This window comes from Pteronotus mesoamericanus, unplaced genomic scaffold (assembly GCF_021234165.1).
Source record: "Pteronotus mesoamericanus isolate MK-2021 breed Mesoamerican mustached bat unplaced genomic scaffold, CSHL_Meso_final contig_220, whole genome shotgun sequence".
Taxonomy (NCBI): Eukaryota; Metazoa; Chordata; class Mammalia; order Chiroptera; family Mormoopidae; genus Pteronotus; species Pteronotus mesoamericanus.
In genome coordinates, this window is record NW_026555091.1 from 3889627 (window position 1) to 3904769 (window position 15143).

The following is a 15143-nucleotide window of genomic DNA, read 5'->3' on the forward strand; positions in this document are numbered from 1 at the left end:
AGGAAACGGGGCCAGTGAGTTCCAGGGAATGGATGGCTCCCAGCATTTAAAACACGCGATCGCTGGGACAAGAATCAAGTCTTTCTATCTATTCTGATGACATTCTCGGGGAAAGCAATTTCGTTTTTCCCAATTTAAGAGAACTTTGGAAGATAAAGGTAAAATGCAACAGAAGATTTCTGTGAACTGTGTGATGTGCTCACGGTTTCTACTTAACACGCTGGCTGCCTGTGTTCCTTACATGTGCCTGAGGAGACAGAGGTCGCCTCGGTGGGATGGGCTTCTGGGAGGATGTCTGTCCTCTGCACTGGGAAGTCCCTCGGCAGCCACCGGGAAAGGATAAGGGCCATTAATGACACTGTTTTCCCCACTGGCCTGGAAACAAAAAACCAGACTAGCGGGGAAACAGAGTACCACCCACAGGCCAGGGCAGGTGGGTTACACAGGCCTAAGAGAGAAATAAGAGATGAGTGAAGCTGAAAAAAGGAAACAGAGGGATTTTTTTTTTTTAAATCTCAGGGCTCCAACCATGCTCCTCATCGGTTTATTTTGCAACTGTTCAATGTCTTTGCAGCTTTCTGTTCACTGTTCACATAAAGCCACATATGTGAAAAAATAATTACTACTGTCATTTTTATTAAGAAATGAATGGCAAAATCATTTTGTCACTCCCTCAAAGTTTCGACATCTGAAGATGAGATTTGGAATGAAGGTTCTAGAAGTGTTTCTCAATAAAATCTGTTGGCATTTGGGGGCAAGAACATTCTTTCTTCTATAGAACTGCAGAATACTAAGTACCTATGGTCTCCAGGAACTGAACTATTAATTCGGCTTATTGACCAGGTGGACCATTTTAAATAATGAGTGAATTAAATATTTAGGGCCATGTATTCATTGGACATTCACCCCAAATTGATTGGGCAGACACTACACTACTTAAAAATACATCTGGAGGATATTAAGATTTAAAGCTATGGTTTGTGCTTCCAATGACATGTAACTTGGAAAGACGGATTTGTCAATAAACTACTCCCATACAGCTAGAAGGTACTTCCCAAAAGAAATTATGAATTCTGTGCTACAGAGGCAAAGGGGCAGAATTTCATGTTGAATGAAAGGGAGATGGTCACCATCTCACTGAGGTGGCATTTGTGCAGTATCCTCCAGCTGAATGTCAGCAGGCAGATGGGGAATCATTTCTGGTGAAAGGAGTGAGGATGAGCACACGCCAGAGCCATGAAAGCGTATGGCTTACGTTAGGACTGGTGGACAGGTGAGCCTAGGTAGCGCTTAGGTCAGGTGAGGGCAGAAGCAGAAAAGGTACATTATGCAAATTAAAGAGAAATCTGAACATCTTGGTGTAAGACCATGAAACTTTAGGAGGCAAGCAGTGGACACAGATGGACTACAAGCAAGGATGATATGGTCAGAGCTGTGTTGAAACACACTTGGAAAGTGGACAGAGCTGGGAGATATATTATGAGCACGACTGGTATCTTAGACAGCCATTGCCACACTAATGCTGCGTAACAAGTAATCCCAACAGCCCAGATGTTCTTCTCATACCCCGAGGTCTACAGATGAGAGAGTCCATCTGATTGTACTCTTCTTAGCTAACTCTGATTCCTCTCTGACCTTTAATTTAAAATGCCTAAATCTCACTGCGCCTTCCTTAAATGTAGGTGATTGCCTTTTAATTGGTCATATACTCCAAAAATGGTTTCTGGGCCATTATCAAATCCCTCCTATAATCCAGAATGGAACAGGGGATTCAGGCCAGAGGAACCAGTTAACAATTCATACAGAGCCCCAATGTGTAGTTAATAGAAGAGAAAGAAGTTCCAGAAGTCACCGAAGAGAGTTATGCAGAGCAGTTACCTTAGAGTCCTCACTATTCTATTACCACGTTTAGGGATGGTCTGCAATGGGATGGCAGGGCTGACGCATCCCGCTTCTGCCCAGCAGAGACCTGCCAATTCTTTCCTTCTTCTAATTGGCAAGTCTCAATTCAGCACGTTACACATACAAAAAGAAAAAAAGAGGCAAAAAGAAACAAAACAAAAACAAAACAAAAAAACATGCGCTGAATCGAGGAAGACTTTGGAAATGAGAAGAATTCTAAGCCAGACTTTGCACAAAGAGAAACTCCCAAGGTATATATTTACTGTTACCAGTCTTATCCAAAATTATTCGTGAGACTAAGCTGTCACAAATATCATTCCTTTTATAAATGCTCCAGTTTCAGAGAATGTGGAGAAAGCAAAACTTGCAAGCAGTGTTTTCAGCCAACGAAACCCAACAGTTAAGCTTCAAATAGACTCTAAACAGCTCAACCCTGTCTTAGGGAAATTACAGGAACAGAGTCAACAAAATCTTATGCCTTTTGGACGACTCAGGATCCTCCTGTCCTCCCTCCTCATAAGGAGCTACGGCTGGGCTGTTAAAGGCAAACCCAGGACAGTCCCTGACAATGGGCCACTCCGAGGTCATCCCGGCCTCCTTGTATCAGTCACGGTGACCTTGTATCGCCGAAACCACCGTGTCGGCACACGAGATGGCTGTTCTACTGGGAGCATCGCTGTCAGTGGTGCCCGGAGTGGCCTTTTTCCTTTCAGAGCATTTAGACTGAGATGCCTGGTGTCCCAGGCTGGACAGAGCCAAGCGGCCTCCCCGCCCAACGTGGCCCAGGGCTCCGAGCCCGCCCAGCCGTGGGCACTTCCCTGGCCGCAGCTCCCGGCAGTGAATCTGAGGCTCACAGCGTTAAGTCCCCTGCACAAGGCCATCCAGCTGGCAGCTGTGCCCTGCCGCTGAGAGTCAGCTAAGCCGACTCGCTCACTTAGGAACTGATCATTCTTGCTTTTAATCCACCTGCGGCCACGGTCTCCTTCTGTGGCCAGACCAAAGTTCAGGGGATCCCCATTCAGAGAGAGGGAGAGATCTGTGTTTATGGATATTGGAACAAACTCTCTTGGGAAATCAGCGCAGCTCAGTCATACTGCAAGATCAAGTGCAAATTATTGCCAGCTTAGGCTTCTCTGTTGAGATCAGCACCTCTCCTTCGCATGGGGCAATTTACAAAGCCACCCTTGGAGGACCTCATCTTCACAGTGACTCTTGGACATATCATTGTTGTTCTTGCTGTTGCTGTTACCAGTTTACAGATGAGAAGGAACTTGGAGGTTAGAGGACATGCTCAAGGTCACACTGCTGGTGAGGGACGCAACGGGACTGTCACCAGGCTCCTCCGCTGGCTCTCAGCCTGGGCTCTTTCCTCCCTGCCTTCTCAGTGTGGGGGTTGGGGGGCGTGCCCCAGGTGGTGACGCAAGAGTGTGAGCGCTAGCACTCCTCTGCTCAGTGGCCTCCTTCCACAGTCAGACACAAGTCACCTGGGATCAATATATTTCTCTTTAGCAAGTGTACACACTGGGCTGTACTGGAGAAGATACCAATTGGAAAAGATGTTAGAGAGGTCAGTCCCTCTCTCGGTCTTCTTGCTGTCCCTCGATAGCGTAATTGATATTGATGAGGACCAGGGAAGACACGCTTTGATTAGTGTCCAACTGAAGGTGGCCAATCCTACGAAAAATGGTGATGGTCTGTTCAATGAATAGTTTAAAAGCACTCAAACACCCACATGAAACTATTTGCTACCTCTCTAGCAGGGACATGGAAGGAAAAATAAATAAATCTATTCATATGATGCATTTGCTTTGAAAGAAGGTTCGATTTTCTTCGTGCCAAACCTAAAGGCCTTTGTGAAACATGACAAGCCTTTTGAATAAATTCTCATAAACAGCCTAGACAGCTGGAAAATGGATAACCCCACTGTATGACATTAAGGCCCTTTAACAGACTTCTCCTCTCCTTAAATATTAATGTTTCAATTACAACGTACACCTACTTTATTAGCCACACCGGCCTCGGTTCCGATCAATACCAGCAGCACTAGATGGAATTCTAATGAAGAGAAACAACGCCGTGTCCTCCCCAGCTTCCCCTGGGCGCAGATGCACAAAGCCTCCTTTCACAACTTGCTCCCAGATATTTTACAGTCACCTGCCTCATGCAAATGCGATTCATGTTTATTCATGCAGAGGGTTACAGACCACCTTTCATTCCCCGAGCCAGCTCAGCTAACCAACAGCATCTGCCTCACTAGCAAGTTGAGCTGGTCTAGCCCAGAAAGGGGACGCCTGAATATGTAATTGCCCCCTGAGATACATGCACAGAAAGCCAGTAAGCTGGAAGCCACTGGGGAGCAAACGTATTTCCTTTCTTTATTCACCCGATCGTTGCCTTTAAGTTTCAAAGAATCCCTTTTTTGTACTAAACCCTAACCCACTAGATGGGACTAGTGTGTGGCTATTTTCCAGCGGTCATGTCCCAGGGGACCTCTCAGGATGCTCGCTCTGTCCCGCCCTCTGGTTCTTCCTAGAGAGAGCCTCCCCCGCTGACTCCCGGGGCTGTGGGCTGTGGCCTCGCTGGGCAGCTGCGGCTTTGTTTGCTAGGCCCCTGTTCTACCCGGGGCCCGGCTCTCCTGTTGGAAGGAATGGATTCTTATCCATAAGCCTGAGACTGCAACCTCTATCCTGTTGTGCTTTGCTTACTATGCTGCTGGGGGACGTTTTAAAATAGTGCTTTTATTCTCGAGTGGCTATGTTTCTCAATCATTAGTTTCTTCCACTTTGGTAATTTGAAAGCATAGCAACATCATTGGATCTTGGTTTTCAATGCCGATTTTGGATGTCTCTAAAGTAACACCAATATTTGCTATGAACAAATAACTTGGATGGTCCCTAGAAGGCTCAGCCATGCCCAGAGAGGTCTGGGCAACTAGGTACTTGTGGAACAGCAATTACCCACCAGCCATTGGGAGCACGAGAGGTGTGCCAACTGCTGATTTCTAGGCTCATTCCCACGGCTCATCACATCGAAAACCAAGGGGCCTAATGAAGTTGTATAGAGGAAGACACCCCCAAAATCCATGAAATTTTCAGCTTCAACACGATTTCTGCCAATGTTAAGTGAGTTATTTAATTCAGTTAAGAACTTCATTTGAGGTACATAGACAGTTTTCCCTTTTTTTTTTTTAACATAATGGCCAAAAAGACATTTTATGTTTTAAAAAAATGTCTTTTTTTAAAATAGTACAATTGAAAAAAACAACTCATAGACACAGACAACAGTATGGTGATAACGAAAGGGAAAGCAGGGTGGAGGAAGTGGAACAGGGTAGAGAGGGGATAAATAATGGTGGGAGATCTGCCTTGGGGTGGAGAACGCACAGCACCGTCTGCAGATGATGTGTTACACAACTGTACACCTGAAACCTATATAATTTTATTAAGCAATGTTACTTCAATAAACTCAATGATAAGTAAAAAAAAGAAAGTGCAATTTACTCATTTTTCAATAGACAGACTCTATCTTATTACATACAAAAAGAACACTTTACAACTGCATACGGCATTTTACTTTTTCAAAGCATTTTTATGTTATTACTTTAACTTAATATCATACCACCATAACAGAGAGCGATGGGATGTTGGCATCCACTTTTTAAAACAATTTTTATTTTCAGGCGTACTGTTCCTGAGTCACAGAACCAGGATTAGAACCTGGGCCTTTCAGACCAGTGGACATGCTGCATCATCAATGCACACAGTGTGTACCAGCTGGTGATACGTGTTACATGTGTTGACTGACGGAGATCCTACGGACACGATTCACCTTCACTGATCAAATCTAGCTTAACAGAAATCTTCCCTGATACCTTTGTCCCCACCCAGGGATTTTAAACAGCGTGTGGACCAATCGGGCCCTGGACTAGCAGGGTTTCCAACCCCCTCCCTTGCTGATTCTAGCGCAAGGTTGAGAAACACTGCCACGCACAAATAATAGGTTTTGACATGTAGACCCTCATTAAGCTTTGTAAGGTGGAGCTGCCAGCGATAAAAATCTGCCAATGAGATTCCTGTACCTGAAATATCCACATTACTGCGTCCCCTTTCCTGTCCTGCTAAAAAACGAGGGCTTCAATGGCACAATGACAGGGCCCTGGATATGCCAAGGTGCCCAGCTGCAGTTCATCTCTTCTCGAAAGCCCATAACCATGAATGATGCACGCTCTCAAATATTAGTAATAAAAGGCGAACATGCAGATTACAAACCCAATGGCCTGTATCGATGGACTACTCTGCAGAGACTGCTCTACTGAGAAATCAAAAGGAAGTACTTTTCAAGGTATAACTATTTTAATCACTCTTTAATGCTACTTTTCTTATGTAAATGAAAAAAATATCCCATCTGCCGCTTCTCAGGTCCGGAGGAAGAGAAAGACAGCTGCCCTTCCAAACCTCAGCTCAAGCAGGAGTGTTGACTACCAAGCACACTTGACACCTATAAGCAAGGGTCCCATTCAAGGTGGGAGGTCAGAGAGAGTCCCACGTCTGCTGGAATCTAGTCTTGCTTGTTAGAAAAATTAAATTTTGGGTCGAGGGGTGCTGCTTCTCCAGTAATGAGCTAAAGAAGGCAGATCCCGTGTTTCAGGTTGCCATTCCAGGATGGAGTCTGCCATCCACGCTTCCCTGCAAAGTGGCCAGAGCCTGAGGCAATGTCAAAGGAAGTGCAAGAGAAATTATGTCTCGTGTTGAGCTTCTTTACAATATTTCTGAATTCAAATTTGGACAACCCTGTGAGACAAGGAAAACATTAACTCGAACCAGTAATGCCAAGTCCACATTTGTCCCTAAATTCAATCACTTCTGCTTCCGAGTTAATATCAAGGAGAAAAGTGAACTGATTAAAATCTCTCTTTTCCAATTTATCATCCACTAAAACAGAGCAGTGGTTAATAGGCTGACAGCAGGGAAAAATCAGAAAGTTATCTTTCACACTAGATTACGGGCTGTCACACAGGGGCATAAAAGAAAAGGGATATAATTATATTTGTGCTTGAGCAACCATTAGCAGGACTCCGTGACTGGTATTATTCTGGTCTGCGAGCAAAAAGGACAGCAACAGAAAAAGCTCATCTGCCCATGTTTCATTCATTTCAACTGGCAACACGCACCTACAAACCAGTCCACCTACAATTTAAACACACATTACGGTAGGGAAAACGATGGCCCCTCTATGAGGCCAGCTGCTCATGCCCAGATTCTGTGAACGTGCTCTCCTCTGCGGCAAAGGGGAATCGAGGTTGCAGATAGAACTGAGGTTGCTGATCAGCTGACCTTAGCACAGGGAAGAGGATCCTGGATCACCCAGGTGGTCCAGCGTCATCACAGGTGTTCTTAAAAGTGAACAATCGAGGCAGGAGAGGGATCAGAGTGCTGAGACACGACGTGGGAAAGGAGGAAATGGAAATTCAGAGAAGAGGTGAGAGGGAGGCGGAGACCCACAGGAACGCCACGCAGAGAGGGAATCCATTTATTATGTTTTGTCCCACGCACAGGCCCACGCGGCCCCACAGGTAAGCTGGGAGATCCGGCCCTTAGACTTTTAGAAAGAGCCATGTCCCTAGGAACAGGTCAGTGCACATGGGCCACGAGGCCAACCAGACAGTGGCCAATTAGAAGAATTAAAGGCAGACATGCACCTGCACCAAACATCACTGCTTGGCCCTGTCACTGTTGCTAATAAGGCTTTTATCGCAGGATAAAGATGTCGCTTATCTTGAAAGGTGTACATGATGCTGCTTCTGCTCCCTCTAAGGGGGTCAACACTCTTCCCTCCACCGCACGTGCGCTCGCAGAAAGAAAACAGAAATTCACACTCTTGTGGAAAACCCAAGGACACTTCCATTCAAAGAATCACATGCTTTCTCAAAACGAAAAAAAACGTTCTATGCAAACTTACTTACTCAACTGTCCAAAAGAGATCTTGTGATTTAATAAAACCCTTTTTGACACAGCCGAGGACAAACTGTCTCCACGTACCCATAAGCCACAAAGAAACCACGTGACCTAGACTGACCAGGCATCCTGATCGCTTTCTCTGGGTGACAACCACCAGCGCAGGTGACAGGCAGACATGATCCCCAGTAGATCTCGCAACAGTAACAAGGCATCCCAGAGCCACGCCATTAAAGGAAAAGTTCACCTGGGCATCATTCTTCACAGGAGGGCCTCCGCTGCTGTGGGCCGAGCGGGACGAAATCGCGCGCAGCTCACCCCCAGGGACAGCGGAGCACCACCGAGCCCGACGCGCGTCTCTCCTTCTCTCTCAAAGAGCCTACAACCACAGTCCTCCCATCCTCCCAGCTCGCCCCCTGCCTTCCCCGCACCGCGAAGGGGCCGGGCAAAGGGGCGACGCGATGCTGCCCCTGCTCCAGGGCCCCCTTACCTTGTTGAAGTCTTCAGAAGTCGCCCTCATCTCCTTCCATGTCTTGTTCAGGAGCTGGATACAGATGCAGAAAAACTCCTCGAAGGATTTGTCGTGGGTGAAGAACATCGGGTGGAAGTCGTTGCAGGTCTCACTGGCTGGAGGAGAGAGAAGGGACACGTGAGGGGAGGACGTCTGAGAAGCGAAAGGACAGGACAGCGGCCGGGGGAGGTGGGGGACGCGCCAAGGCGAGGTGACGGGGCTGTGCAGCTTCCAAGTTCAAGGCCAGATGGTCAGACCTACCCTGAGGCATGGATTTTAATGGAAGGAAGTCGGCTCCCAAGCCACACCATTGCATGAGCCTAACAGCTGGCTGCTCCAGGGTCCCTGGTACTGAGTATGAGCCGCTAACTGCCCTCCTCACCTTAAACGGACCATGCCAACCACCCTCGCGGGCACAGCTCCTCCTTCACCCTCAACTGGGGGAGGACGAGCTTTCCTGAATACACAATTAATTGCAACTTTGAAAATAGTACCCTTGATTATTTCTCCCGGGGGCTCTTTTTCCTCTCAGGGCAGGAAGCAGGGGGCATTTGAGAGCATACACCATCTGGTACCATTAACCGTTGCTTTGTATTCGCAGACACCAGCGGCGGGAGGTTAAAGCAATCCAAATGGCTTTCGAGACCGCACTGTCCGATCCTGGGCCACTCTGCGAGGTCAGCCGTCTTGCCTGAGAGTCCCGGGCGGGAGAGCTTCCAGGGTCAGACCCCGCGCTCTGAGTTCCAGCCGCAGCCGCCTCCCCGCCTTCCCTGACTGACACCGCAGCCCCAGCCTCCTTCTCAGCTCTCTGTCGGCGTGCATTCTCCGAGCCCTTTTACAGGAAGCACGTTGGATCCTACCGTGCCTCTTACTGCTCACGTCTCATGCACAAGGGCACGGGCGCCCAAGGAAACAGGCTTTGTGACGCCTCTACAAAGGACCCCAAGTGGTTTTCTTAAAATTTTTTTTTATCTTTACCTGAGAACATATTTTTCTTTTTAGAGAGAGAGAAAGAGGGAGTGACAGAGAGGGAGAAATATCAATTGGTCGCCTTTTGGTTGCCTCCTGTACATTCCCCCACCGGGGATTGAACCCACAAGCTGAGTATATGCTCTGACTGAGAATCGAACCCGCACCCTTTCAGTTTACAGGAAAATGCTCCAACTAACTGAGCCACATGGGCCAGGGCCCTAAGTTTGTTTGTTTTTTTAAATATAAACTGCTAAGTATAGTAAAAGAATTCCTGAAAGACCCATTAGCCTTAGTCTTCAGGGCTCCAAACAGTGGAATTTCAAGCCCTAGCAGCTCAGGAGAGGAGGAAGGCGGGGTGGGGGTACAGCAGAGACCTCCGTACTTGGGGGGAGCCCTGCTGTAGCCGTGCGGTGGAACCTCAAGTCCACCCAGAATCCTCTTGTGCAGGCGGAGGAGCCTGGGCCAACCCTAACGGGACACACCCTGCTCTGGCAGGACCGCAAGCGGTTATACACCGACCTCTTCTGCCTTCATCCTCGATGAGCACAGTGAATAAATGCCTGACTCTGAAACAGTTCCCAGCAACGGCAAAATGCTCCGTGTTTGGACACCTCGCCCCCTCTGAAGGGGCACCCGCCTGAAAACAGGGGAAGGCTTCCCGACAAGGGCACAGGCTAGCGGCCACGCGAGCGGGCTGTGTAGAAAGGGCCAGGGTCTGGGGGCTGAAGATGTGGGTTCAAGCCCAGGCCATGGCAAGCAGGAGCAAATCATTTCCTCTCTGTGGGCCGTGGTTTTCTTAATGGAAACAACAGGGAGTGAATCTCCTCTGCCTTCTCCAAAGGCCTCAGAGAGGATCACAGGACACGACCCTTGGAGAAGTGCTTTGACTGGACAGAAGGTGACGCAGATACAGAGAAAGGCAGGCGAGGGGTGATAGGGCACGTGGCGCATTGTTTCCAGGAAAACACCAGTTGTTCTTTGATTTCCCCCAGCTCCTAGTCCAGCCCGTTCACATCTCAGAAACTAGAGGCAAGGACATATAGGTCACCGGACCTCAGACCTGTGTGACCAGCAGAGAGATGGCAAGAGCAGAGAAGATCTGGCCTGAGACGCGAAGCTCTCCCGGGAACGTGGAACATACCGCCCCCCCCCCCCCGCCACGGATGGTGTGTTTGCTGCCCTGGACGGTCCCACTTTTCTAAGCACTGAAGCCAAGGATGTTTACGAGTCTACAGGAGCACTTGAAAGCACTTTGCCATCCAAGAACTCTATTAATCATATTATCCCTCTCCCTTCCCAGCACAGTGCGAGTGAGTGTATGTGCACTTCGTGTCCTAGTTAAAGTGTTTATGGGGTTGCTGGAGCGGAGACAGCCGAGCAAGTGGAAACCAACATGCCCTGCTCTTGCCGGGGTGAACACGGAGGGAGGCAGCATCTCTAACAACAGGGACTATTTGTGGGGCGCACAATGCACCAAGGGCCCTCCAAGTGTGATTCTCCCAACATCCCTGGAGGCAGGCATTACGCTTATCTTCATTCTACGTATGAGAAAGGTGAACCTTGGAAGAATGAACCCTTCTGCGATGAAGGGTTTTTCTTTTCAGGGGACCCCAAGTGAGCATTTGAGATCCACAGTTTGGTCGACCCGGCAGAAGGCTTCCTGCCTTAGTTGACATCAAGAGTTCAGCGCATTTCCTTGTGATGGCTGCTTCAAAAGTTAATCTCCTCACCCGCACTCCGTGATCTCCTTGCACACCTTCAACAGGAACCAGGCTCTTCACCTGTGTCCCAACTGGGCTCACAGCAAGTGCGCAGCAGTACATGGTGACGGGTGACAGCTGGCCGGGTGACAGTACCTACAATGGCCATACCATTGCCACCAGCCACGTGTCAGGCACTGGATCATCAATTTCTTTCTTTCTTTTTTCTTTTTTTTTTAATAAGAAGTAAGAAGAGTTAGAAAGAGTAAGCGACTTGTCCAAGGCCATGTGGTCTCCAAGTGGCAGAGCTAGAATGTAAACCCAGGTCAACTTGGCTCCTGTCATTGTTCCGTTGTATTCATTTCTTCATTCTGCTTCCCAATTACGCCTGCCTCCCCTCCACACGCTCCCCCCAACATGAATCTGAAAGAATTAGTGTCCATCCACAGATGATATTTATGAAATAAAATCTTACGAATGGTACAGCTTTAACTACTAATACTTAGGGCATATTTAGAATCTGGGGTTCCTCTGTTTTCTCCCTACTGGTTGTGATCTGAGTGTAGTTAGATTCAAGTCATCAGGGTTACAGCCCTCATTCTGGATCCTTCTTCACCTTTCCCTGGCTCAGGTCAGGCTGCTTTATTGACAACTCTCCTGCGTATCCAAGAAATAGTTTCCTTGATTTTAGCTTCTACTGAACTAACTCTTTGACCTTCCTCAAGATATTCTCAGCTTCTCGACACCCCAAATGTCTCCCAGCTACTCAGTCCCTGGGGAAGAGTATCACTGGCTGCACTTACTTATTTCAAGAGACTGGCAGATGGGTTTTCTTGTTGATAGAACTCTGATTTTGTTCATTGTAACAATGTGCCCACCTAAAAACTACATTTCCCAGCCTCTTGTAACTAACAGTGGTCATTATGACAATCCCCACCAACAAATATATGGAAATTGCTGGGTAGAGTTTCCAGGAATGACTTTTAAAATGGGGGAAGACTTCACTGGCTTGTCACTTTTGCCTTTGCTTCCACTCATCAACTTTTTCATGCTTGGAATACGGGAGTGATGACTGGAGCTCTTGCAGCTATTTTGTCAGCATGAAAATGAGGGCTACCCCTTAGAGAGTTAAAAGGAGCTCCTGATGACACTATTGGGTTGCCATGCCAACCATGAACCACTCTCCTAAAGAATTCATTGGATACAATTTGTTTAAGTCACTGTTTTCAAGTTTTTGTAACTCTTATACACATGAAATTACTGACATGGGAACAAACTCATGCAAACACACAGACATTCACATAAGAGAACACGCGCCCAAGATTATCAGATGCCCTGGAAGAAATAGGAATGAGGAGGCAGGATAATACAATGGTTACAGTCAGACAGATCTGCATTCAAAGAGCAAATTTGGTGAGTCCTAGCATGCTTTGTAACCTTAGACAGCTAAACTTCCTGACTCTGTTTCCTCTTCTATAAAATATATGACCATATGAGGTTTGCACAAGCAGCAAATTAGATTATGTACATAAAAGGTGTGGTAAGGTGCCTAGCACATAGTATAGGCTTAGTAAACAGCAGCTATTAGGTGTTATTTTTATCATGCTTATCAGTGCACTTTATACCTTCATACAGACTTTAACAAGTCTAGGAGCTAAGGAAGGAAAAAAACCTCTGGTGAATAGTCTTTGGCGTCCTATTGAGGTGAAGGAGGTGGGGGTCAACCAATCATTCCTGTTTTTTGTAGGTTATTGAGGTATAATTAACCATATCATTACATTAGTTTCAGGTGTACAATATAATGATGCATTATTTGTAAATATCACAAAATGATCACCACGATAAGTCTAGTTAGTACCTATCACATAGGCAGTTACAAACCGTTGTTGTTGTTGTTGTTGTTGCTGTTGACGACTCTGAATCCTCAAAAACAACATCCCTGTCTCACGGAAGAGAAAACTAAGAACGAGTGTAGTTCAGTGACGTCCAGCGCCGGGGCCAGGAACCGCGCCCCGCCCTCACTGCCGGCCGTGCGCTCAGCCCCGCGTGGAAGGAGTGGCTGCCCTCACCCTGAACATCTTGGGAAGACTCATCCCTGGCAGCGCGGAATGCGCAAATAGCAAATCAAAACTAACCTGTGCCTTGACATGTTACGCAAGGAACAATGACAAGAACCCAATGTATGGGGGGATTTAGGACCTCCCTGTGTTAAAGATGCCCCTGTATTCGGGGCAAGGATGAAGTATTGAATATTAATATATTTTCCCTCTAAAATGTTCCGATCGCGAGTATTCAGGAGAGAGGGTTGCCAAGCAGGAAGAACCTGCCTCGATGACCTGCTGGGTTTCTCCCTCTCTTTTGTGGGCGAGAGCACCAAGAGAGGCAAACGACAGCACAGGGCAAAGGCGCTGGGAGCCAGGCGGTCGGGGTTCCAGGCCCGGTCCTCCCCCCCACGGCTCAGGGCCCTGCGCAAGTCACTTCTTCTGTCAGCACGTCAGCCTTTTCATCCGTCAATGGGGGACAAAAATGGCACGCACTTTATCAGGTTGCTGTGAGGATTAAGGGGGACAGTGACCGCGAGCAGTAAACGCGATGCAGCGGCGAGCGGATGGGTTTCTGAGGCGCAGGCTGTCCCGCTGGTAAGTGCGACCGACCGCGCCTCCGCCTAGTGGGAGGGCCTTGGTCTTGAGAACAAGGCCCTTAATCCAGAGGTTTAAAGAAACAAACAAATAAACAAAAATGGGCGGGGGGGGGGGTGAGGCTCACTGTTGCATTTAAAAAACAGTTACTGAAAAAATATTCAATGAGCAGGCAATGATTTTACAAATAAAATGTAGAGAGAAATTTTCAATGAAACAAAAATAGTAAGACTTTCTTAAAAACAGAATTGTTCTTAAGCACGCTATTTTTGACACAGTAAGATTCAACTTTATAAAAATCAACTTAATGGTCTTCTAGGTCTAGAATATGTAGGTATTTATTCTCAGAGGTGAGGGTAAAAGGTGTTTGTATTAATTTACTGACATCCAAATCATCCCTAAATAGGTCAACTTTGTAAGTAGCTATCATCCATGCACATATGCTGTGAAAATAAAAACTAAGAAGTTTGCACCCTTAGGTAGCAAGCTGCCTTTCAAAGTAGATTTCTTCCTGTCTTCCACTGGATGCTGTGAGCTCAGGCAGGTACCCTCACTGCGGCCTCAGAGAACAGGGTTCTCCGCGCTGGATACAGAGAACAGGTCCCCCACCCCCTGTCCAATCCCTGCCCCCCCCCCCCCCGCTGCCCTGACCTTGAGAAGGTCATCTCCGCCCCTGGGTCCCAGGGTTCTTACCGTAATTGAGACGGACTGCTCCGGCTCATGCCATGTCTAACATTCTAAGGCTATACATATGCGCGCGCGCGCGCACACACACACACACACACACACACACACACCCCGCCTAATGCACTCTCTTCTCCCTAGCGCCCATCGATAATACTGTAACAGGACTTGGAGACTGCACCTGCCCTAAACTTTATTTCCTAACTTATTATTTCCTTGAATGACAGCGTGGTTCCGCATTTCATTTAGGGTATTAAGGCACCAAAGTGGCATTGGATAGGCTTAGAGAGTGGTTGATGACCTGGTATTTACTCTCTCTTTCATAAGAAAATTGTTAGTTGCTTTTACACCCTTTCAACCTATTAACATCACCTAACGCGGACCATTACATGATAAAATTGCTTCAATAAAGAGCGAGTGACAGGCGAATGGGCGGAATGTCTGCAGCAGATGCTGAAAAGCCCAGTTCCCTGCTTTCATGGCCCTTGTTACGCTAAGTGACACTGGACACCCATTTATAAGCGACTAGAGGGTCACTGATTTGGGCGGCACCAGGCAAATTCCGAGTACTTTTACAGAAAGAGGGACAAGCACTGGTTTGACCCAAAGGGCATTGTGTCTTAAAATTCTGAGCTACAGGAAGAAGAGGGTGAATTATATACCCATGAAAGCATTCCATACAGAACTGCTAGAGCGATGGTAAAAACGTATCCGTTGCCCACAGCACTGAAACACAAGGTAGAGCTATTTGTGGTTCTAGGGTCAGTGTAGGTAAATGTCT

The 15143-nt window shown here is 47.3% G+C and overlaps 1 protein-coding gene across 4 annotated transcripts in view; it reads right to left on the minus strand.

The window, feature by feature from the left end:
* The window catches only part of ELMO1 (engulfment and cell motility 1), a 456019-nt gene that overhangs the window by 123719 nt on the left and 317157 nt on the right, over positions 1 to 15143 (minus strand). For all 4 annotated transcript variants that reach the window (XM_054571360.1, XM_054571362.1, XM_054571359.1 and 1 more), the window contains one exon: positions 8347 to 8483. In XM_054571360.1, the coding sequence (XP_054427335.1) occupies positions 8347 to 8483 (137 nt within the window). The remainder of the gene's footprint in view (positions 1 to 8346; positions 8484 to 15143) is intronic.